Source organism: Nycticebus coucang, chromosome 22, assembly GCF_027406575.1.
Source record: "Nycticebus coucang isolate mNycCou1 chromosome 22, mNycCou1.pri, whole genome shotgun sequence".
Lineage (NCBI taxonomy): Eukaryota > Metazoa > Chordata > Mammalia > Primates > Lorisidae > Nycticebus > Nycticebus coucang.
In genome coordinates this window covers 33814487-33840624 of record NC_069801.1, presented here as the reverse complement: position 1 = coordinate 33840624, position 26138 = coordinate 33814487, and the positions used below count along the sequence as shown (strand labels likewise).

At 42.8% G+C, this 26138-nt stretch overlaps 1 protein-coding gene across 1 annotated transcript in view; it reads right to left on the bottom strand.

Annotated features, from left to right (window-relative positions):
- RLF (RLF zinc finger) overlaps positions 1 to 26138 on the bottom strand; it is a 111358-nt gene that overhangs the window by 70359 nt on the left and 14861 nt on the right. Inside the window, exon 2 of the mRNA XM_053576234.1 lies at positions 1448 to 1602. Within this exon, the coding sequence (XP_053432209.1) occupies positions 1448 to 1602 (155 nt within the window). The remainder of the gene's footprint in view (positions 1 to 1447; positions 1603 to 26138) is intronic.

Sequence of the window (26138 nt, the reverse complement as noted above, 5' to 3'; positions counted from 1 at the left end):
TTCAGAATTTTCTTCAAAGTTGTTATATTAGCTTTTCATCTTTAAAAAAAGAGAAAAAAGAGAGCACAAGGCTCCCTACAGTAGAATCTACATAGCTGACCACTTTCCTACATTAACTACTTTGTTAAGTTGATCTAATTTTCATAGACTAGACATATACCACACGCACATATCAGTACAGTAGGCCCAATTCCACATGTTGAACACCGTGGGTGGTCAACTTACAGAAGTTCTACTATATTTACATTGTTGCTTTAAGACATTTGGTAAGACTATAAGTGTTTCAGAAATCGCATTACAAGCAGGTTTATTTACTTTGTTTGGATGTGAGGAGGCACCCAGGAATAATTCTAATACCACAAGACAAAATGAGGAGCTCATCCTACACTGCCAGTTCAGCAGATAAAGAGATAACATATGTGACTATCATCTATACAGGTTTCAGTCACTTGCAGAGAAGCAGAAAAGATTGGCAAAGTCATCTCTTTACATCTAATAAACCAAGCCCAAAAAAAGTGTTTATTCTTTCTATCCTAACCATTACTCAGGCAGAAAATACATAATGGGAAGAATTTTAAAAAATAAAAAAGGAAATGTATAACAACTTGAATAAGATCAGCACAGAACACCCATCAAGCAATACTTCTCTGAAATTTTGCAGAATATTACTTTATCTCTTTAGGGATTAGCATAGGTAATACAGAAAGTGGGGCTTGGTAGAAGGAATGGGGTTATAAAACCAGGAATGCCTGTGCTCCATAATAGCATGGTATTAGAGGTTTTGGCCTTTGGTAAATAGCAAGAAAAACAGGTAAGGTCATGGGTTGGGTGGGGACCAACCATCTAGAAGTTATGCCACTAAGTAAGCTGTAAGCTGAACAAAGTGGTACCCAGCTACAAACTGAATAGCTGCTGTATTTCTTCAATTTACAGATGAAAATTACATTAAAGATATAATTTTATTTGCTAGTAGGCAGCCAAATATTAAAACAGCAGCTAAATCATCATGGACTCTTTGGGTGGAAATCTTATATTGCACCCTGGTATTTTCTGCTAGTAAAATTATTCTTGGTTCAAATAATATAATCAAATTGCAGCATTTCATGCTGTTTCCCTCAAAGTGTTCCTCAAAGATTATCACAGTTTCCAGATACTCTGTCATTTAAATCGATCTATACCTAAGGGACAGAGAAACATTATGATTCTCAGATTCCAAGCCTGAGTAGGAAAGGAGACTCCAGAGGCAAGTTAAAGATTATGTTGCTTGGCTGGATCTTCAGTTCAACTGTACCTCCCGGGAACCTGAGTGTGAAGGTTCAGAGCAAAGGAAATTTCATTGAAAGATCTGACTCTAACAGTGTTTTCAAGAATAAATGTGACATTGTAAAGAGAAGTCTCCTAAACACTATTACTCAATTTTAAGAGTGATTTAAGTTCTTAAACTTACAGTACTAATCTGCCAAGCACTAAGAGGACATCTTCACATTCAGTGGTTAAATATGGACGTGCACTGGCAAAGCTTTGGATGGCAAGTCGATATACCTCCAGAAGATACACAATATGTTCTGATGCATTCTTGCTGCTTGCATACTGCAATAGGGTCTAAAAAATAAAATTAATATTTAATTATTTACAAATAAAAATAATGAAACAAATAGCTCGTCTTTGTTCGCAAATGTGCTATCTTTTCCTTTTAATTCCTTAACAGAGGTTATATCTTTTTTTCCCCCCCCAACAGAAAATACACCTTTTATTTGCCTTTTCATGTTCTGATTTATTTGGAGGATTCTATTTTCATCACTTAATGATTGTTTCTGCTGAGTTAATGAAAAGGCAGGGGCGGCGCCTGTGGCTCAAGGAGTGGGGCGCCGGTCCCATATGCCAGAGGTGGCGAGTTCAAACCCAGCCCTGGCCAAAAATAAAAAACAAAACAACAACAACAAAAAAAAAGGCAGGACAGTTCTTTTCACATGAGAATAAATCTAAGAGAAAAGCCATAAAATGCCTATAGTTGTTGTCACTACAGATCTCTGAAATTGAATATTCAGTTTTCTTGATACAACATAAATTGAGCACTAAATATATGTACAAGCACTGGTTATGTAAGAATAAAGACTATGATTTCAGGAAGAGACCTATCCCTGAATTATGGCCCACAGCTCTACAGCTCCATACAATCCATTTTTCCATTGATTAGGATTCCATGGATTAATTTATGCTGACCAATTTATAAAATGTTAATGTGATATTTTTACTTTTGAAAAAGTTCATTTGAAAAATTAACATACAGGGCAGCACCTGTGGCTCAGTGGGTAGGGCACAGGCCCCATGTACCGAGGACAGCGGGTTTGAACCCGGCCCCGACCACACTGCAACAAAAAAATAGCCAGGTGTTGTGGCAGGCCCCTGTAGTCCCAGCTACTCGGGAGGCTGAGGCAAGAGAATCGCCTAAGCCCAGGAGTTGGAGGTTGCTGTGAGCTGGGACACCATGGCACTCTACCAAGGGAAACAAAGTGAGACTCTGTCTCTTAAATAAATAAACAAATACAAAATTAAAATTAAAATTAACATACAGGCCAAATGTCAGTTTATTTTCCCATAATGGGAAACAGTCACATTACCATTCGGGGTACCCCATTTCCCAGACTGCAGCATCTGAGACATTATCTGGTAAATATAACCAGATATTTTGGAATCTAAACCAAAAGAAAATTAGACTGGGACAAAACCTGATATATAACCTAGGTCCTATTGCTAAGAGTTTGTTCCAATAACAGCAGAAAGCTGGCTTATATTCTCCCTCGACAGTGCTAAAAAAATCACTACCCAATTTTTTGTCTAGGGCACTCTTTTTCTAAGTTCCATGGACTTGTTTTCTCTCTGGTTAGTTAGTACACTTCTTTCTTCTGACAACTAGAAAGGTTTTGCTAACACTTAATTGATGTTAAGACTTGAATTATGTGTTTTACCCAATATAGGCAGGATAAAACCATTTTTCCCTCTAATACACATTCTGTCTGGGTCTGGGAGTTCCCCATAGGTTTTTGGTAGTCTTATTTCCTGAAGGCAACTTTCTCTTGAGTAAATTACATCTCATCTGATTCATTACCCTCAGAGTAATCAGAAAAATCCCTTCAAAGATTCCTATCTTCCTGTCTTTAACTTTTCTGCATGAAGAACTATAAATATCTATGGTAGCAATGCAGGACTACACTGGATTTTCTAAAGCCTTAGTTTCCATATTAATGGTTTTGGTATCAGTTCCAGTAAATTGAGAACTGATCTCTAGCATGGTCTTGATTACTTTAAAATTAACAAAAAAAAAAAAAAAAACCCTTTATCACACAAAAGGAAATAGGTGATAAACTGGCTGTGCGCAGTGGCTCATGCCTATAATCCTAGCACTGTGGGAGGTCGAGGTTGGTGGAATGCTGGAACTCAGGAGTTCGAGACCAGCCTGAGCAAGAGGAAGACCCCATCTCTAAACATAGCCAGGCATTGTGATGGGTGCCTGTAATTCCAGCTACTCAGGAAGCTGAGGCAAGAAAATCATTTGAGCCCAAGAGTTTGAGGTTGCTATGAGCTACCACACCATGGCACTCTACCCAGGGCAACCAAGTGAGACTGTCTCAAAAAAAAAAGGAAATATGTGCTAAACCATTATACCATACACAGAAAAAGCTCTCTCTCTTTTTTTTTTTTTTGTAGAGACAGAGTCTCACTTTATGGCCCTCGGTAGAGTGCCCTGGCCTCACACAGCTCACAGCAACCTCCAACTCCTGGGCTTAAGCGATTCTCTTGCCTCAGCCTCCCGAGTAGCTGGGACTACAGGCTATTTTTGGTTGCAGTTTGGCCAGGGCCGGGTTTGAACCCGCCACCCTCGGTATATGGGGCCGGCGCCCTACCGACTGAGCCACAGGTGCAGCTCACATTCACCATTTTCATCACTTAACAAATATTTATTGTTAGCCTATTATACATATTAGAGCTAGATGTTGGGAGAAAAAGACATGACTCCTATCCTCACAGGTCTTTCAGAATGAGTCAATACACATAACAGCGAATACTACACATGCAAATTAACCAACTGCTAACTAAAGTATGCAAAGAGGAGTGAGTAGACAGATGGGGTAGGTCTTTCCACAATCCGCCTGCCCTCTTAGGATGCTCTTACCACCTATCTAGTATCTTCTGACACAGACATTACACTAAGACTTCTACAAGTTAATTTCAAAAAGAATCCAATACCTCATGAAATTTATGTTTACACAGTTGGTGCTATACTGAATTATACTTTTTTTTTTTTTTGAGACAGATTCTCACTATATCACCCTCAGTAGAGTGCCGGGAGCGTCACAGGGCACAGCAACCTCAAACTCTTCAGCTGAAGCGATTCTCTTGCCTCAGCCTCCCAAGTAGCTGGGACTACAGACCGCTACCAAAACACCTGGCTATTTTATTGTTGCAGTTGTCTTTCTTGTTTTAGCAGGCCTGGGCCGGGCTCGAACCCACCAGCCTCAGGGCATGTGACTGGTGCCGTAACCACTGTGCTATGGGCGCCAAGACTGATTTATACAGTTTTATATTCCTAAATCCCTACCCCTCTTATGTTAGTTCAAATTAAACAGTGAGGCTCGGCACCTGTGGCTCAAGAGGCTAAGGCGCTAGCCACATACACCTGAGCTGGTGGGTTCGAATCCAGCCTGGGCCCGCCAAATAACAATGGCTGCAAACAAAAAATAGTCGGGCGTTGTGGCAGGTGCCTGTAATCCCAGCTACTTGGGAGGTGGAGGCAGGAGACTTGCTGGAGCCCAGGAGTTTGAGGTTGCTGTGAGCTGTGATGTCACAGCACTCAACCCAAAGCAACAGCTTGAGGCTCTGTCTCAAAAAAAAAATTTAAACAGTGCGGTCTCCTTAACATACTCACGATGAGCACACTCTGGGCATTTGAAAAGTCACTGGAACAATGTTTTATTTATATATATATATAGATATGTATTTTTTTTTTTAGACAGAGTTTCACTTTGTTGCCCTGGGTAGAATGCCATGGTGTCATAGCTCAGAGCAACCTCAAACTTTTGGGCTCAAGCAATTCTCTTGCCTCAGCCTTACAGGTAGCTGGGACTACAGGCGTGACCCACAAATATAATCTTTTTTTTTCTTTAAAGAGCAAGATTAGGCTGAATGAATTATAGCCATTCAAGCAACAAAATTTCACCAAAAGCATTAAAGAAAAATTAAGGTCTCTTATTTCTGCTTTGAACATTAGACGATAACAACAAAGGCTCGGCGCCCGTAGCACAGTGGTTACAGTGCCAGCTATATGCACTGAGGGTGGCAGATTCAAACCTGGCCTGCGCCAGCTAAAATGACAACAACTGCAACAAAAAAATAGCCGGGCATTGTGGCAGGCACCTGTAGACCCAGCTACTTGGCAGGCTGAGGCAAAAGAATCATTTACACCTTAGAGTTTGAGGTTGCTGTGAGCTGTGACACCATGACACTCTACCCACCATGGTGACAGCTTGAGACTGTCTCAAACAAATAAAAAAAAAGGGCAGCTCCTGTGGCTCAGTGAGTAGGGCACAGGCCCCATATACCCAGGGTGGCGGTTCAAACCAGGCCCTGGCCAAACTGCAACACCACCAACAACAAAACATAGGCGTTGTGGCAGGTGCCTGTAGTCCCGGTTTCTTGGGAGGCTGAGGCAAGAGAATTACCTAAGCCCCAGAGCTGGAGGTTGCTGTGAGCTGTGATGCCACAGCACTCCACTGAGGGTGACAAAGTAAAACTCACTCTCTCTAAAAAAAAAAATAAAAAAATAAAAAAAAAAGAAGAAGAAGAAATCAACAAAAAGAAAAGGGTCAATAAATAGTAAGTATGATTGATCCCCAGCCCAAGATTCATTCTACAGAGACCAAACTAATGGCCTCTTTCATTTCAGTAAACACATTTATTACTATACGGTAGTTGTAGGGATAAAGACTATTCCTGCCCTTATAAAGAGGTATACATACTAAGAGGTCCCACATATATGCAAAAAATTAGGCACCGTATTTGACTATTTTATACATTCTTACTGTGGTGCTCTCATTCACATCCCAGGCAGATTACCTTTGTATCACTCTTTCAAGCGCTGTCTATTTCCACTGCCCACTATATACTTCCAAATGTATGTCCTACACAGACCTCAAACTCTACATCCCCACAACCAAATGTCTTCTCAGCAAAATATGCTCTTCCTCCTATGTTCCATTTGCCTCCTTTCAGGAGTCAGAATTTAAAAACTATAATTGAGGGCGGTGCCTGTGGCTCAGTGAGTAGGGCACCGGCCCCATATACCAGAGGTGGCAGGTTCAAACCCGGCCTCGGCCAAAAACTACAAAAACAAATAAACAAACAAAAACTTTTGTTGAAACCACTACACCAAAGTTTGTTGATTCTATCTTGGAAATATCTCTTGTTTTCTGTTCCTATGCTTTATTCCTATAGCTACTGAACTGAACCAGGTCCCCAACATCACTCATCTCGATTGGTACAATGGCTTACTTCTCTAGGCTAAATACCCTCCAGTTCTTTATGCACTTACGTTATAATCACAACATACTTGTACATTAAAAAAAGAAGAAAAGGGCGGCGCCTGTGGCTCAAGGAGTAGGGCACCGGTCCCATATGCCGGAGGTGGCGGGTTCAAACCCAGCCCCGGCCAAAAACCACAAAAAAAAAAAAAAAGAAGAAGAAAAAACTTAGGGGCAGCGCCTGTGCCTCAGTGGGTAGGGTGCCGGCCCCATATACCAAGGGCAGCGGGTTCAAACCCGAACCCGGCCAACAAAAAAATTGCCAGGCATTGTGATGGGTGCCTGTAGTTCCAGCTACTCAGGAGGCTGAGGTATGAGAATCGCTTGAGCCCAAGAGTTTGAGGTTGCTATGAGCTGTGACGCCATGGCACTCTCCCAAGGGTGACAAAGTTGAGACTCTGTCACATAAATAAATAAAACTTAATGTGTAGGGAAAAAATGACTAGAATAAACTAAACTCAAAGGTTAGCACTAGGGTAGTAGCAGGATCATGAGCAACTTTTTGTCAGCTTTGCTCTTTTTAAAATATCTTAAATTTTCTTCAATAAGAATTATTTAACATTTACAAAATGAAAAAAATTCCCCTCATCTCCAATTCTATCTACGTCCCTCACTACATGGTTTCAAAGAGCTTAGCACAGCATTCTGACTATTCTTTGAAACTATAAAGGAAAGGGAATTTCTTTCAGATTGGTCATATTTTATGCAAAGAATACATTCCAATTTGAAACTCACATAGTTCAGAACTAATTTTCCTAACGAAACAATTTATTGAGCACATAGTATGTGTTAGGTATTTCCCTAAGAGCTGTTTACACGCTACTGTCATATTTAATATTCATAACCCTACGGGCCAGGTGATTTATTATCAGTCCATATTATAAATGATGAAAAAGAGAGATTAAAGTTATTTTTCCAAAGTCACCCAGTAGGTAAGTGCTGAAATCAGCACATGTACGGGACCCATTTGGCTCCTAAGTCCACACTTAATCATTCTGCCTTTCCAGAACGTACAAATCTACAACTATTTTAAGGGTGCTTTTATATTCTGCTCTCCCACTTCCCCCAGCATTAGCTTTGTTATTTATTCAAAATATTTGGCAGCATGTAGTATCGGGGTATTTTTTTTTCTTTTTGAGACAGTTTCATCAGTTGCCCTGGATAGAGTGCTGTGGTGTCATCATAGCTCACAGCAACCTCAAACTTTTGGGCTCAAGGAATCCTCTTGCCTTCCTAGTAGGTGGGACTACAAATGCCCACCATGATGCCTGGCTAGGTTTTTTATTTTTCTATTTTTAGTAGAGACAAGGTCTCACTCTTGCTCAAGTTGGTCTCAAACTCCTGGGTTCAAGAGATCTACCCACTTTAGCCTCCCAGAATACTAGCATTACAGGCATAAGCCACTACAACCCATCTATCATGGTCATCATTTGTCTTCTGCCTAAGACTTTAATATATCTATTATAATTTCCATTCTTTTCATAAGTAACTTCTTCAGGGGAAAGTATTCCAGGAATGGCAATGAAATCCAGTATTTTATTTATTTATTATTATTTTTTTATTTACTGAGACAGAGTCTCACGTTGCTGCCCCCAGTAGAGTGCTCTCGTGTGACAGCTCACAACAACCTCAGACTCTTGGCTCAAGTAATTCTCTTGCCTCAACCTCCCAAATAGCTGGGACTGCAGGCGCCTGCTACAATGCTGGGCTAGCTCAGGCTGGCCTTGAATTCATGAGCTCAGGCAATCTGCCTACCTCTGGCCTACCAAAGTGCTGGGATTACAGGATTACAGGCCTGAGACACCATGCCTGACATCCAGTATTTTAGAATACTGGTGGTTCACACAAAATTGACAAAAGATAGCTAGTGTTTCTTTATGATTTTATTTAAAAAAAATTTTTTTTCCGTTTTTGCCTGAGTCTGGGTTTGAACCCGCCACCTCTGGCATATGGGGGCCGGTGCTCTACTCCTTTGAGCCACAGGCACAGACCCTATTTTAATTTTTTCTTCATTTTTCTTTTTTCTGAGACAGAGTCTCACTTTATTGTCCTCAGTAGAGTGCCATGGCATCACGGCTCACAGCAACCAACAACTCCTGGGCTTAGGCGATTCTCTTGCCTCAGCTTCCCGAGTAGCTGGGACTACAGGCGCCTGCCACACCGCCCAGCTATTTTTTTTATTGCAGTTTGGCTGGGGCCGGGTTTGAACCAGCCACCCTTGGTATATGGGGCCAGCGTCCTACCCACTGAGCCACAGGGGCCACCCTAATTTATAGGTTTATTTTAAGATCTCAGTCTGTCACTTGGGCTAGAGTGCAAAGATGTGATCCCAGCTCATTACAATCTCAAACTCTTAGGCCCAAGTGATCCTTCTATCTCAGCCTCCCCTGAGTAGCTGGGACTACAGGTGAGTGCCACGGGGCACAGCTGAATTTTTCTTTTCTTTTTTTTTTTTTTTGAGACAGTCTCAAGTTGTCAACCTGGGTAGAGTGTCATGGCATCACAGCTCACAGCAACCTCAAACTCAGGCTCAAGAGATCCTCTTGCCTCAGTTTTTCTATTTTTAGTAGTGATGGAGTCTCGATTTTGCTCAGGCTGGTCTTGAACTTATGAGCTCAAGCAATCCACCCACCTCAGCCTCCCAAAGTGCTAGGATTATAGACATAAGCCACTGAACCAGGCCAATTTTTCTATTTTTTTGGAGACAGGGTCTCACTCTTGCTCAGGCTAATCTCAAACTTGTGGCCTCAAGCAATCCTAAGCCACCAGGCCCACCCAAACCAATGTTTGTTTATTATTTATTTATTTTTGAGACAGAATCTCACGATGTCACTCTTGGTAGAGTGTCATAGCATCAGAGCTCACAGCAACCTCAAACTCTTAGGCTTTTTTTTTTTTTTTTTTTTGTGGTTTTTTGGCCGGGGCTGGGTTCGAACCCACCACCTCCGGCATGTGGGACTGGCGCCCTACTCCTTGAGCCACAGGCGCCACCCAAAACTCTTAGGCTTAAACGATTCTCTTGCCTCAGCCTTCCAAGTAGCTAGGGCTACAGGTGCCCGCCACAACAGCTGGCTATTTTTTTGCTGCAGTTGTGATTGTTGTTTAGCTGCCCTGGGCCAGGTTCAAACCCACGAGCCTTGGTGTATGTGGCTGGTGCCCTACCCACTGAGCAAAGGACACCGCCTGCCAATGTTTCTTTTTAAAGCTTATTTATGTCCTATGGCAACAGGCAGTTAGGTAATCTTTTATTAGAGGTTTGCGGGGCAGCGCCTGTGGCTCAGCGGGTAGGGCGCTGGCCCCATATGCTGAGGGTGGCGGGTTCAAACACAGCCCCGGCCAAACTACAACAAAAAAATAGCCGGGCGTTGTGGCGGGTGCCTGTAGTCCCAGCTACTTGGGAGGCTGAGTCAAGAGAATTGCCTAAGCCCAAGGATTTGGAGGTTGCTGTGAGCAGTGTGACGCCATGGCACTCTACCGAGGGCGATAAAGTGAGACTCTGTCTCTACAAAAAAAAAAAAAAAACAGAGGTTTGCATTATTTCAAATTTTACACATAAAGCAAGAAACCTTATTTTGATTTGAAATTCTCAATACACAAAATTCCTATTTAATAAATTTGATTATAAATTGTGATATAAATGTTTTTCTTTTTTTTTTAGACAGAGCCTCAGCTCTTGCCCTGGGTAGAGTGCCGTGGTATCACAGCGTCACAGCTCACAGCAACCTCCAACTCCTGGGCTCAAGCAATTCTCCTGCCTCCACCTCCTAAATAGCTGGGACCACAGGCATCCACCACAATGCCCAGCCATTTTTTTGGCGGGCACCCACCAGCTCAGGCGTATGTAGCTGGTGCCTTAGCCACTTGAGCCACAGGTGCTGAGCCATGATATAAAATTATTATTTAAAAAATGTGATTGCCGGGCGGTGCCTGTGGCTCAGCGAGTAGGGCGCCAGCCCCATATACCGAGGATGGCAGGTTCAAACATAGCCTAGCCGAACTGCAACAAAAAAATAGCCGGGCATTGTGGCGGGCGCCTCTGGTCCCAGCTACTTGGGAGGCTGAAGCAAGAGAATCGCCTAAGCCCAGGAACTGGAGGTTGCTGTGAGCTGTGTGACGCCAGGGCACTCTACTGAGGGCAATAAAGTAAGACTTTGTCTATATAAAAAAAATTAAAAAAAAAAAAATGTGATTGCCCTACATGGGTAGACTTCCAGGAGGGGGCAGCACTTCAGCTGCATCTCTGACATATATGGGTCATGTTTTAAAACACAAAGGTAAGGGAGATAGGAGGGCTCTAAAGAGAGAACAACTTGAACAAAGTCAGAAAAGACAAAGAGACAAGTAGATCACTGAAACATATGGAGGCAAATGGTGAAGAGACTTAATTGTCAGTAATGAGGAAGCACTGAAAGTTTCCCATCAAAAGACTAAGATGAGTATGAGATGAAATGGGAAGAGAGCACTCAGCTGTTTACACTGAGAAAGTTAAGTGGCTAAAGTACATTTATTATTTATTTATTATTATTTTTTTTCTCTTTGGAGACAGAGTCTCACTATGTCACCCTTAGTAGAGTGCCATGACATCACAGCTCACAGCAACCTCAAGCTTTTGGGCTTAAGTGATTCTCTTGCCTCAGCCTCCCGAGTAGCTGGGACTACAGGTCCCTGCCACCAATGCCAGGTAATTTTTCTGTTGCAGTTGTCATTCTTGTTTGGATGGCACGGGCTGGGTTCAAACTCTCCAGCCTGAGTATATGTGGACAGCACCCTACCCACTGGACTATGGGCACCGCCCTAAAGTAAATTTAAACCCTTAAGTCTTCTACAAATGCTATGGCCCCCCACCTCACTTTCTATATTGGTTAGTGGGGGTTTTTTTTCTTTTTTTAGAGACGGGGTCTCACTCTGGTTTGGGATGGTCTCAAACTTGTGAGCTCAGGGCAATCTACCCACCTCAGCTGCATAACAGAACTAAATAATATGCTTTTGGCTGTAGATTCAAATCTCTGTTCCATTATTTGCTAGACAACTCCTCTGTATCTATATATTAAAAATCAGTAAACTTGGGCAGCGCCTGTGGCTCAAAGAGTAGGGTGCCGGCCCCATATGACAGAGGTGGCGTGTTCAAACCCAACCCTGGGCAAAAAAACAAAATAAAAATCAGTAAACTGAAATTAACCGAGTACATATTTTACACCAGACATTATATACCAGCTTTTCTAAAAACTGTGGCAAAATACTTATACAATGTGAATTTACCATCTGGATAATTTTTCTTTTTTAAAAACAGAGTTTCACTCTGTCACCCTCAGTAGAGCGCTATGATATCACAGCTCACAGCAACCTCAAACTTTTGGGCTTAAGAGATTCTCTTGCCTCAGCCTCCCAAGTAGCTGGGACTACAGGTGCCTGCAACAAGACCCAGCTAGACTTAGAGACAGGTTCTCGCTCTGGCTCAGGCTGGTGTTGAACTCGTGAGCTGAGGCAATCCATCCACCTTGGCCTCCCAGAGTGCTAAGATTACAGGCGTGAGCCACCCTGACCACCCCATCTGGTTACTTTTTTTTTTGTAGAGACAGAGTCTCACTTTATGGCCCTCAGTAGAGTGCCGTGGCCTCACACAGCTCACAGCAACCCAACTCCTGGGCTTAAGCGATTCTCTTGCCTCAGCCTCCCGAGTAGCTGGGACTACAGGCACCCGCCACAACGCCTGGCTATTTTTTGGTTGCAGTTTGGCCGGGGCCAGGTTTGAACCCGCCACCCTCGGGATACGGGGCCGGCACCCTACTGACTGAGCCACAGGCACCGCCCATCCATCTGGTTACTTTTAAAACATACATTATTTTGGTATTAAGTACATTTACAATATTGTGCTACCATCACCAATATCAATGGAATTCTTGTTATCTTTACAAAATGGAATCTTTGAACCCGTTAAAAAATAACTCCCCATCCTCTCCGTCCTCCAGCCTTTGGCTGTTTCTATGCACAATATAGGACTTTCATAATATTGTATTTTCTGCCTGAAAAGCAACACAAGAGTATGATATTGGCATCAGAGTAAACAAAGAGATTGTTCAAACAAAATAGAATCTAGAAAGACTCACATACATATGGCTAATTTTCAACAAGGTAGACAGACAATTCAGTGGAGAAAGCAAAGTTGTGTTTATTTTTTTTCTTAAGAGAGTCTCACTGCATCACCCTTCGTACAGTGCTGTGGCATCACAGCTCAAAGCAACTTCAAACTCTTGGGCTTAAGCGATTCTCTTGCCTCAGCCTCCCAAGTAGCTGGGACTACAGGTGCCCGCCACAACACCCACCTATTGTTTTTATTGTTGTTATTGTTGCAGTCCTGGGCCAAGTTTGAACCTGCCACCCTTGGTGTATGTGGCTGGCGCCGTAACCACTGTGCTATGGGCACAGAGTCGAAAGCAAAGTTTTTTAACAAAATGGTGCTGAAACATTTAGATAATTATACCATCAATCCCTCATGCCACATACAAAAATTAACTCCACATGGAACACAAACCTAAAACTACAAAATTTCTAGAGGAGAATATAGCAGAATATTTTTGTAGTCTTGAGTTAGGAAGATTTCTTAGCCATAATATCAAAGACATAATCCCATTTTTTAAAAAAAGGTGATAAACTAAACTTTATCGAAGATAAAGAACTTGTGGGCAGCACCTGTGGCTCAGTGGGTAGGGCATTGGCCCCATATAATAAGGATGGCAGGTTTGAACCCAGCCCAGCCAAAATGCAACAAAAAAATAGCCAGGTATTGGGCGGTGCCTGTGGCCCAGCGGGTAGGGCGCTGGCCACATGTGCCAAGGGTGGCGGGTTCAAAGCCAGCCCTGGCCAAAACTGCAACAAAAAAACAGCAGGGCACTCTGGCGGGTGCCTGTAGTCCCAGCTGCTCGGGAGGCTGAGGCAAGAGAATCGCCTAAGCCCAGGAGCGGGAGGTTACTGTGAGCTGTGTGACGCCACAGCACTCTACAGAGGGCGATAAAGTGAGAGACTGTCTCTACAAAAAAAAAAAAGGCCAGGTATTGGGAGGCGGCGGGGTCTTGGTGTGTGCCACACTTTTTGGGGGCAAGACACAATTGTAAGAGGGACTTTACCTAATAAATGCAATCAGTGTAACCTGGTCTCTTGTATCTTCAATGAATCCCCAACAATAAAAAAATTAAAAAAAAAAATCTGGGTGTTGTGGCAGGCACCTGTAATCCCAGCTACTTGGGAGACTGAGGCAGGAGAATCATCTAAGCTCAAGAGCTGGAGGTTGCTCCAGCTCACTACTGAGGGCAACAAGGTAAGACTGTGTCTCTTAAAAAAAATTTTAAAAGAACTTGTCATTCTGGGAGACGGGTGGATCGCTTAAACTCAGACGTTCAAGACAAGCCTGAGCAAGAGGAGATCGGGTCTCTGCTACAAATAAAAAAAGAAAAACTAGATGGGCATGGGGCACATCCCATAGTCTCAGCTATTCTGCAGGCTAAGGCAAGAGAATCACTTGAACCCAGGAGTTTGAGGTTGTTGTGAGCTACAATGATGCCACTGCAGCGCCACAGAGTCTTGTGAAAAAAGATACAATGTTTAAACAATAAAAAGACAAGATACAACCTAGGAGACAATTTTTGGAAAGTCTATATCTAGCAAAGGGTTTGTATCCAGAAATATCTATAACCACCTATCTGTACACATCTTTTAAAACTCAACAATAGGGGGCAGCACCTGTGGCTCAGTCGGTAGGGCGCCGGCCCCATATACCGAGGGTGGCGGGTTCAAACCCGGCCCCAGCTAAACTGCAGCCAAAAAATAGCCAGGCGTTGTGGCGGGCGCCTGTAGTCCCAGCTACTCGGGAGGCTGAGCCAAGAGAATCGCTTAAGCCCAGGAGTTGGAGGTTGCTGTGAGCTGTGTGAGGCCACGGCACTCTACTGAGGGCCATAAAGTGAGACTCTGTCTCTACAAACAAAAAAACTCAACAATAGGAAAATCTAAAAATGTTTTAATAGCAAAAGATCTCAAAACAAAGATGACAGAAAAATAGCAAATAAGTACATGGAAAGATACTTAACATAAGTCCTTGGGGAAATGTAAATTAGAATCCCAGTGAGCTGCCACTCACATTAGAGGGGCTAAAATTAAAGACTGGCCATACCAAATGTTGGCCATGAAGCAGAAAACTAAAACTCTATACATTACTGATAAGAAAATAAAAGGAGGGCGGCGCCTGTGGCTCAGTCGGTAGGGCACTGGCCCCATATACCGAGGGTGGTGGGTTCAAACCCAGCCCTGGCCAAACTGCAACCAAAAAATAGCCGGGCGTTGTGGCGGGCGCCTGTAGTCCCAGCTGCTCGGGAGGCTGAGGCAAGAGAATTGCTTGAGCCCAGGAATTGGAGGTTGCAGTGAGCTGTGTGACGCCACGGCACTCTACCGAGGGCCATAAAGTGAGACTCTGTCTCTACAAAAAAAAAATAAATAAATAAAAAAGAAAATAAAAGGATACAACTATTCACGGTAATCTTTCATTATATGTAGGTATTTAACTAAAAGAATGACAAAGTGGGCAGCGCCCGTGGCTCAGTGAGTAGGGCGCGGGCCCCATATGCCGGGGGTGGCGGGTTCAAACCCAGCCCCGGACGAACTGCAACAAAAAACTAGCCGGGCGTGGTGGCGGGTGCCTGTAGTCCCAGCTACTCGGGAGGCTGAGGCAAGAGAACCACGTAAGCCCAAGAGCTGGAGGTTGCTGTGAGCTGTGTGATGCCACGGCACTCTACCGAGGGCAGTAAAGTAAAACTCTGTCTCTACAAAAAAAAAAAAATGACAAAGTGAGACTCTGTCTCAAAAAAAAAAAATTTACATTTGCAACAATAAAGTGTAATACTACAAAGTGAGACTCTGTCTCAAAAAAAAAAATTTACATTTGCAACAATAAAGTGTAATACTATTTTTTCTTTTTTGAGATAAGAGTCTCACTCTGTTGCCCAGGCCTGAGTGCCATGGTGTCAGCCTAGCTCACAGCGATCTCAAACTCCTGGGTTCAAGCAACCCTACCTCAGCCTCCCAAGTAGCTAGGAGTACAAGTGCCTGCACAACATTCAGCTAATTGATCCTATAGTAGAGGTAGGGTCTCATTCTTGCTCAGCCTGGTCTCAAACTCCTGACCTCAAGCAATTCTCCCACCTCACCTTCCCAAAGTACTAGGTTTACAGGTGTTAGCCACTGCACCAAGCCTGTAATGTGTAAAACTTCTGGGCATCAAGATAATATAAAAAGTGAGGAGATAAATTGAAGAGAAGATAATTCCAAAGCATATGATCAACAAGGATTAATGTTGAGAATACAAAATTTCATAAAAATTATTAAATGACAATAACCCTAGCCGGGCGTTGTGGCGGGCGCCTGTAGTCCCAGCTACTTGGGAGGCTGAGTCAAGAGAATTGCCTAAGCCCAAGGATTTGGAGGTTGCTGTGAGCTGTGTGACGCCACGGCACTCTACCGAGGGCGATAAGGTGAGACTCTGTCTCTACAAAAAAAAAAAAAAGACAATAACCCAATTGGGGGCGGCACCTGTGGCTCAGTGGGTAGGGCGCCGGCCCCATATACCAAGGGTGGTGGGTTCAAACACAGCCCCAGCCAAACTGCAACAAAAAAATGGCGGGGTGTTGTGGAGGGCACCTGTAGTCCCATCTACTCGGCTGAGGCAAGAGAATCACCTAAGCCCAAGAGCTGGAGGTTGCTGTGAGCTTTGACATTATAGCACTCTACCGAGGGCAACAAAATAAAACTGTCTATAAAAATAAATAAATAAAAAGACAAGCAGCTCCCCACAAAGAAACAGAAAAGGTATAAATTAAAAGCACGATGAGGCTTGGCTTCTGTGGCTCAAGTGGCTAAGGCACCAGCCACATACACGAGTGGTGGTTTCGAATCTAGCCCCGGCCCACCAAACAACAATGATGGCGGCAACCAAAAAATAGCCGGCGCCTGTAGTACCAGCTATTTGGGAGGTGGGGGCAGGTGAATTGCTTGAGCCCAAGAGTTGAAGGTTGCTGTGAGCTGTGATGCCATGGCACTCTACCCAGGGCAACAGCTTGAGGCTCTGTCTCAAAAAAAAAAAAAAAAAAAAAAAAGAAAGAAAGAAAAAGAATAACCACAATGAGATATCAGAGTCTACTGACCAAACTGACTAGAATTAAACTGATGCCAGGTATTGACAAGACTGTCAGACAATGGTAACTTTCATGTACCAATAATTGGCACAAACCTGTACAAATACTTTGGAAAATGTGAAGCTAAGGCTATACATGAAGCCAGCAATTGTATGCTAATTACATACCCTAGAGAAATGCTTATACATATGTATCAAAATAAATTGGAAGGATGTTCACCCCAGCAGTTAATATAAATAACTCATCAATAGGGCGGCACCTGTGACTCAAAGGAGTAGGGCGCTGGCCCCATATGCCAGAGGTGGCAGGTTCATACCCAGCCCCAGCCAAAACTGCAAAAAAAAAAAACAATAACTCATCAATAAAATAATGGTGAGCTATGATATATTGACATGACAAAATTCTACACACCAGTGAAAAATGAATGTGCAAAAGCTACACATCCAAATATAGATAAATCATAGAATCATGATATTAACCTTTTTTTTTTTTTAAGAGACAGAGTCTTGGGCTCTGTGGCTCAGTGAGTAGGGAGCCGGCCCCATATACCAAGGGTGTCGGGTTCAAACCCAGCCCCGGCCAAACTGCAACAAAAAAAACAGCTGGGTGTTGTGGCAGGCGCCTGTAGTCCCAGCTGCTAGGGAGGCTGAGGCAAGAGAATCACGTAAGCCCAAAAGCTGGAGGTTGCTGTGAGCCGTGTGACACCACGGCACTCTACCAAGGGCAGTAAAGTGAGACTCTGTCTCTACAAAAAAAAAAAAAAAAGAGAGACAGAGTCTCACTTTATTGCCCTCGGTAGAGTACCGTGGCGTCATAGCTCATAGCAACCTCCAACTCCTGGGCTTAGTCCATTCCCTTGCTTCAGGCTCCTAAGTAGCTGGGACTACAGGCACCCACCACAATACCCAGCTATTTTTTTTTTTGTTGCAATTTGGCTGGGGCCGGGTTTGAGCCTGCCACCCTTAGCATATGGGTGCCTTACCCACTGAGCCACAGGCACTGCCCATGATGTTAACTTGCGAAGGCTTTCAGAAGAAAATAAAAGTACAGGCTTGGTGCCTACGGTTCAAGCGGCTAAGTCACCAGCCACATACTCATGAGCTGGTGGGTTTGAATCCAGCCCCGGCCAGCCAAATAACAATGACAGCTGCAACCAAAAATTTGTCAGGCGTTGTGGTGGGTGCCTGTAGTCCCAGCTACTTGGGAGGCAGGGGCAAGAGAATCACTTCAGCCCAGGAGCTGGAGATTGCTGTAAACTGTGATGCCATAGCACTCTACCTAGGGTGACAGCTTGAGGCTCTGTCTCAAAAAAAAAAAAAAAAGAAAAGTACATTTAATATCATTACCCACTGTTTAAAAATGCACAAATATGGCTGGGCACAGTAGCTCACATTTTAATTCCAGCATTCTGGAGGCTGAGGTGGGTGGACTGCCTGAGCTCACAGATTTGAGACCAGCCTGAGCAAGCACAAGACCCCATCTCTAAAAAAAATAGCCAAGCATTGTGGCGGGCACCTGTAGTCCCAGCTATTTGGGAGGATGAGACAAGAGAATCGCTTGAGACCAAGAGTTTGAGGTTGCTGTAAGCTCTGACACCATAGCACTCTACCAAGGGTGACAAAGTGAAATTCAGTCTCAAAAAAGAAAAAAAAAATATTATAGAAAGTAGATTCAGGGAAAAGATCAAATAGCAAAATCAGGATAGTGGTGGGAGGTAGATATCTCTCCTTCTCTCCTTCCCTCTCTGTGTATACACACATACATAGGTAGCTCAGTCATTTTATTTGTAACATACCCATGATAATTTTGAGCAAAACTGATTTTTTTCAACCAATATAACATAATCAATAAAGAACAGAGACCACCACAGGAAGCTATTGGAAAGTATCTCCTCCTACCCAAAGATTTAACAATAAAAGTATATAAGAGCCAGTAAAAAGAGGATCCAACAATGACCAGCCATGAAACAACAACTGGTAAAAAGAAAAATTTTAAAGGGTAACATATGCATAGTAAAAAGTACAACCTATACAAAAACACAAAAACAATAAGTGACTGCCCCACTAATTCTTCACTGAAATGCAACAAATGATAACAAATGTCGGTAATCATCTTTCAAAACATTTTGTATACGTCGTTGCTTTATAAATTGGAATAACGTAGCTTCGAGACTGGCTTGCTTCTTGCTCTGTTTGTCCTCTGGACTAGAGGGCGGTGGCATCATCACAGCTTGGTGGAACTTCAAAATTCTGGGCTCAAATGATCCCCTACTTCAGTCTCCAGAGTAGGTGGGACTACAAGGAACACACCACCACACTCAGCTAATTTCTCTATTTTTTTTAATAGAGATGGGATCTCGCTCTTGCTCAGGTGGTGGCTGCTTCTTTTTTAACACATCTTGGATATCTTTTCACAGCAACATATATAGCACTACCTTTCTACCTGTTTATAGTTTACTTGAAAAAAATAATGAAATACACAAAAAAGTAAAATTCACATATATTACCATCACTTTAAAATTTTGTATACAGGCTTGGCGCCTGTGGCTCAAGCAGCTGAGGCGCCAGCCACATACACCTGAGCTGGCGGGTTCCAATCCAGCCCGGGCCGCCAAACAACAATGACAGCTGCAACCAAAAAAAATAGCCAGGCTTTGTGGCAGTCGCCTATATTCCTAGCTACTAGGCAGGTAGAGGCAGGAGAATCTCTTGAGCCCAGGATTTGGAGGTTGCTGTGAGCTGTGATGCCATAGCACTCTACCCAGAGTGACAGCTTGAGGTTCTGTCTCAAAATAAATAAATAAATAAATAAATAAAATAAAATAAAATTTTATATACAATAAAGACATGAAAGCCTATACCAAAAGGCGGGGCGTGGTGACTCACACCTATAATCCTAGTACTCTGGGTGGCTGACGGGTGGACTGTCTGAGCTCACAGACTGGAGACCAGCCTGAGCAAGAGTGAGACCCTATTTCTAAAAATAGCTAGGCATTGTGGTGGGCGCCTATAGTCAGTCCTAGCTACTCCATAAACGAAGGCAAGAGAATCACTTAAGCCCAAGAGTTTGATGCTGCTGTGAGCTATGATACCACAGCACACTACTAAGAGTGACAAAGTAAGACTCTGTCTCAAAAAACAAAAGAAAGCCCATATCACTACTCCATCTAATAACCCACTCACCCTCAAATAACCCTCATAAACAGTTTGATTTGTATGCCTTACATACACAGACAAAGTCTTCATCTAACTTTTTGTCTGGGATCAAACGTTTTATGGCTCTGAGACATTCAAAGCATACTCGTTTTCTGCCATTTCCAAAACCAACATATCTAGTCCAAGATAGATTCCTGGCATTCTTGCTCTCCCTTACATCAGTAGTCTTCTCTTCTTAATCTTACACTTGTTTCAAAGTTACAGTTTGGCAAACACCACCAACAAAATTGATTATAGAAATATGGCATGGATAATTATCTCCTTATAATCCATACTAAACTGCAAAAGAGCAATGAAGCTGCTTATTCAAAATCCATATATATTAGACTTTAAAATTATTATGCAATGGTTAGGTACTGAGAATTACTTTACTTATGCTTGTATTCCCTAAGGACAAACTATTTGGAAAATGGAGAAATACCCATAATCATTAAACACTGACTACTGCTCTTTTGTACCGTAAGCAAAAGTAACATGAAAACTGTTTATCTTCTCCACTAGACAATAAACTCACAGAGAACACAAACCACCCATGTTTTTTCATCACTATAAACCGGAACTCAGCACACTGACCATGACATGCATTGCAATTATTTTGCTTTTGACATTTTGCACTTTTATTAAAGCATTTTCTAACTTCTTTCTAAAGTGTAAGATAGTTTTTTTTAAAATCGTAGCTGTGTACATTAATGCAGTCATGGGGCACCATGCACTGGTTTTACATACAATTTGAAATATTTTCATCAAACTGGTTAACATTGCCTTCCTGGCATTTTCTCAGTGAAATGTAAGATAGTTTTTGAGAAATGTATCTTTGGGGCGGCGCCTGTGACTCAGTGAGTAGGGCGCCGGCCCCATATACCGAGGGTAGCCTGTTTAAACACGACCCCAGCCAAACTGCAACAAAAAGTAACCGGGATTGTGGCAGGCGCCTGTAGTTCCTGTAGTTCGGGAGGCTGAGGCAAGAGAATCACCTAAGCCCAAGAGCTGAAGGTTGCTGTGAGCTGTGATGCCACAGCACTCTACCAAGGGTGACAAAGTGAGACTCTGTCTCTAAAAAAAAAAAAAAGAAATGGATCTTTGATCAGAGTGAAATATACCTGCCGGCCTGAGTGCAGTTGTTTCACAACTAATTGATCACAACCATTTACAGATTCTTTTGTTCCTTCTACACTCGCACTAGTTCACTTGACTAGCCTTTAAAAAACTTTTTTTAGGCTTGACTGCTGTGGCTCAAGCGGCTAAGGCACCAGCCACATACACCTGAGCTAGCGGGTTCAAATCCAGCCCAGGCCCACCAAACAACAATGATGGTTGCAACCAAAAAATAGCTGGGCGTTGTAGCAGGCACCTGTAGTCCCAGCTACTTGGGAGGCGGAGGCAAGAGAATCACTTGAGCCCAGGAGTTGGAGGTTGCTCCGAGCTGCGATGCCACGGCACTCTACCCAGGGTGACAGCTTGAGGCTCTGTCTCAAAAAAAAAAAAAAAAAAAAGTGGAATATGGCTACTCAGGAGGCTGAAGCAAGAGAATCTCCTAAGCCCAGGAGTTGGAAGTTGTTGTGAGCTGTGTGATGCCATGGCACTCTACCAAGGGCGATAAAGTAAGACTGTCTCTACAAAAAAAAAAAAAAAAAAAATAGCCAGTTATTATGGCAAGCGCCTGTACTCCCAGCTATTTGGGAGCTGAGGCAAGAGAATCGCTTAAGCCCAAGAGTCAGAGGTTGCTGTGAGTTGTGAAACCACAGCACTCTACCGAGGGCGCGACACAGTGAGACTCTGTCTCAAAACAAAAGTGGAATATGCCTATATACTAAAACAAATTCAATTAAGTGGATTTGATCCCAAATTTTACTGCTTCATTCAAATTCTATCTATAGAAAGGAAACAGCATATGGGCGGCGCCTGTGGCTCAGTCGGTAAGGCGCCGGCCCCATATACCGAGGGTGACAGGTTCAAACCCGGCCCCGGCCAAACTGCAACCAAAAAATAGCCGGGCGTTGTGGCGGGCGCCTGTAGTCCCAGCTACTCGGGAGGCTGAGGCAAGAGAATTGCTTAAGCCCAGGAGTTGGAGGTTGCTGTGAGCTGTGTGAGGCCACGGCACTCTACCGAGGGCCATAAAGTGAGACCCTGTCTCTACAAAAAAAAAAAAAAAAAAGAAAGGAAACAGCATAATGTTGGTCAAACTATTATGGAAATTTAAAAACAGTACGTTTTAGATCTTATTTTTTAGAAGGACAGTCACATCCTTCTAAATTACAATGATTACAATAATACATTTGGTGATAAGCATTACTCATAGTATAGGCTAATCGTACCGATAGCTGACATCTTTGATGGTTTTCCCCCTAAAGGTTATTTATTTATTTATTTTGCAGTTTTTGGCCAGGGCTGGGTTTGAACCTGCCACCTCCAGCATATGGGGCTGGTGCCCTACCCCTTTGAGTGACAGGCACCACCCCCCTAAAGGTTTTTTTTTTTTTTTTTGTAGAGACATAGTCTCACTTTAAGGCCCTCGGTAGAGTGCCGTGGCATCACACAGCTCACAGCAACCTCCAGCTCCTGGGCTCAAGCGATTCCCTTGCCTCAGCCTCCCGAGCAGCTGGGACTACAGGTGCCTGCCACACCACCCGGCTATTTTTTTGTTGCAGTTTGGCCGGGGCTGGGTTTGAACCCGCCACCCTCGGCATATGGGGCCGGCGCCCTACTCACTGAGCCACAGGCGCCGCCCCCACCAAAGGTTTTAAGCTGGGAAGTGAATGAGTTAGATGGCCTCTCAAGTTCTTACCCTAAATATAAGATTCTACAATTTTATGAAAACATGGCCACATCCCCCCCACCCCACCCCCGGGCCTCAAATCTAATCATATTATAAGTTCAATTCACTTTTAACATATACACACGACAACGAAAGGAAACACATGAATTTATTTTATTTTATTTTTATTTTGTTTGCAGTTTTGGCCAGGGCTGGGCTTGAACCCACCACTCCTGGTATATGGGGCCGGCGCCCTACTCCTTGAGCCACAGGCGCCGCCCAACACATGAATTTAAATACCAAACAATTAAGCCAAGTTAAAGCCAATAGCCAAATAGATAAAAAATATTTTATATAGAAAATCTATTGATTACAAAATGTCAAATCCAGTATCCCTATTATACACCCCGAAGGGCATCCACATAGTTTCAATGTAATAGAAATTCATCTAAATGAATGAAAGATCTAAAATTAAGTTAATAAATGCTGTGTAAATAATTAAGTTAATAAATGCTGTGTAAATATCTAGGAAACTTCTTTTTTTTTTAATGAGTGGCACATTTACAAGAAAATAGAGGAAAGATGCTTCAGGGAAATACTTCTTTTGAAACAATATTCATGATAGAAAGGATGTAAAGAAACTGACATACTAGGCACCTACCTTCTATCAAAAGCTGTACTAAATAGTGCAGAGTTATACTGAACCACATGCTCCTCACAACCACCTATAGGGTAGCTTTCTAATATCTCTGATTTCAGATAAAAATATAGCTCCCTGACAAGAATATTGGAATGAGAATTTAAAGTGAAATTCCCTATCTTCATATCTATGTACATGTTTCTCCATTTCACATGACAATAAAACATGAGATTGATCCTAATGTGATATTTCATCCACACTTACTGTTAGAATTTTATGGGATAAATGAATCCCCAAACAATAAAAATAAATTAATTAATTTAAAAAAAAATAATGTTATGGGATAATTTGCTCTAGATTTAACATTTTCATTTACTAAGTCCTTTAAAGACTGAAATCAAGACTTCACTACCAAGGCGGAACAAGGGGGCTCACACCTTAATCCTAGCACTCTAGGAATCCTAGCACTAGGATCCTTCCTTGAGCTCTGGAGTTTCTTCTACTAAAAATAGAAAAATTGGCTTGGTGCCCATAGCACAGTAGTTATGGCACCAGCCACATACATTAAGGGTGGCAGGTTCAAACCCAGCCTGGGCCAGCTAAACAACGACAACTGTAATAAAAAATTGTGGCATTCACCTGTAGTCCCAGCTACTCAGGAGGTGGAGGCAAGAGAATCGCTCAAGTCCAAGAATTTGAGGTTGCTATAAGCTGTGACACCACGGCACTCTACCCAGGGCCACATAGTGACATACATACATACATACATACATACATACTCTACCCAGGGCAACATAGTGAGATAGATACATACATACATACATACATACATACATACATACATACAATAAAAATAGAAAAATTAGCAAGGCGCCATGGCTCACACCTATAATCCTAGCACTCTAGGAGGCTGAAGTGGGTGGACTGCCTGAGCTCATCAGTTCAAGACCAGCCTGAGCAAAAGTAAGACCCCCCCCATCTCTAAAACTAGCCAGGACTTGTGGCAGATGCCTGCAGCCCAGCTACTTGGGAAGCTGATTGCTTGAGCCTAAGAGTTTGAGGTTGCTGTGAACTATAATGCCACAGCACTCTACCAAGACAAAATGAGACCCTTTCTCCAAAAAAATAAATAAATAAAAATAGCAGGGCATTGTGGCGGGTGTCTGTAGTCCTAACTACTTGGGAGGCTGAGGCAAGAGAATTGCTTGAGCCCAAGAGTTTGAGGTTGCTGTGAGCTAAGAATCATAGCACGCCACTGAGGGTGACCAGGTGAAACTCTGTCTTAAAAAAAAAAAGAAAAGAAAAGAAAAAAAAATTAGCTGGGTGTGGTGGTGGGGGGACTTAAGTCCCAGCCACTCAGGAGGCTATCACTTGAACCCAGGAGTTTGAGGTTGCTGTGAGCTAGGGTGATGCCATGACACGCTAGCTGATAGTTGATCTGAAAAAAATTCACTATGAAGGAAAAAGCCAAATAGAGGGAGCATAACAACTAACATAAACAAATAATTTCAATTCTAATTAGTACATCGGTTTCCATTGGGATGGGCATTTACCCTAGAGGAGGAAATGACAACCCATGGGAGACAAAAAAATAATATAAAAATCTCATCCCTTCTAAGTATTTCTGCACTTGCTTTGTAATTTATACAGCGTATCATTATGGTATAAATAAAATGCATAGATGTTAATTCATTTTGATAAAGATGCACAAGACAAATGTTTGGTGCTGACTTAGAAAATGATCATTTTTCATAGAATTATGTAATTTTAGAGAAGAATCAAATCTTAGAGGTCATCTCATCTAAGCAGTAATTTGAGGTCCTCAAATAACAAACTGATTTGGCCTAAGGTCATACATCCATTTGATGGTACTATATCTGAAAACATATGAACATAACAATACATAAATAGGTAGAAGTCAGTTAAAGGAAAGCACCACAATCTTTCCAGTTATTCAGCTAGAGTTCCCAAAGTCTAGAAACATTGATATGTATATATAAAACATCAATAAATGTTTAGTCAACTAATAACTACACTGACAAATCTCTCACAGCCATTATCAATCACTAAATTGTATCTCACATTCCAATGCCTTCAAGTTAGGTCGCCACTCTAGTCATTAAAATTCTTCTTAAGAAATTCAAAGAGGGTGGCTCCTGTGGCTCAGTGAGTAGGGCGTGGACCCCATATACCAAGGGTGGCGGGTTGGAACCCCGCCCCAGACAAACTGCAACAAAAAAATAGCCAGGTGTTGTGGTGGGCGCCTGTAGTCCCAGTTACTCGGGAGGCTAAGGCAAGAGAATCGCCTAAGCCCAAGAGCTGGAGGTTGCTGTGAGCTGTGACGTGACAGCACTCTACTGAGGGTAAAACTCTGCCTCTTAACAAAAAAAAAAAGGACATCAAAGAGGCATAGAATCTCAAGAGTACATGAGACTCTTTTAGACAAAAACCCATTTTTAATGACTTTTAACTAACAACATTTAAAATCATTACAGTACTTAAAAAGTAAACCTCCCGGCTCGGTGCCCGTGGCTCAAGCGGCTAAGGCACCAGCCACATACACCTGAGCTGGCGGGTTCCAATCTAGCCCAGAGCCTGCCAAACAACAATGATGGCTGTGACCAAAAAGTAGCCGGGCATTGTGGCGGGCGCCTGTAGTCTCAGCTACTTGGGAAGCGGAAGCAGGAGACTCGCTTGAGCCCAGGAGTTGGAGGTTGCTGTGAGCTGTGATGCCACAGCACTCTACCTACGGTGAGGGCTTGAGGCTCTGTC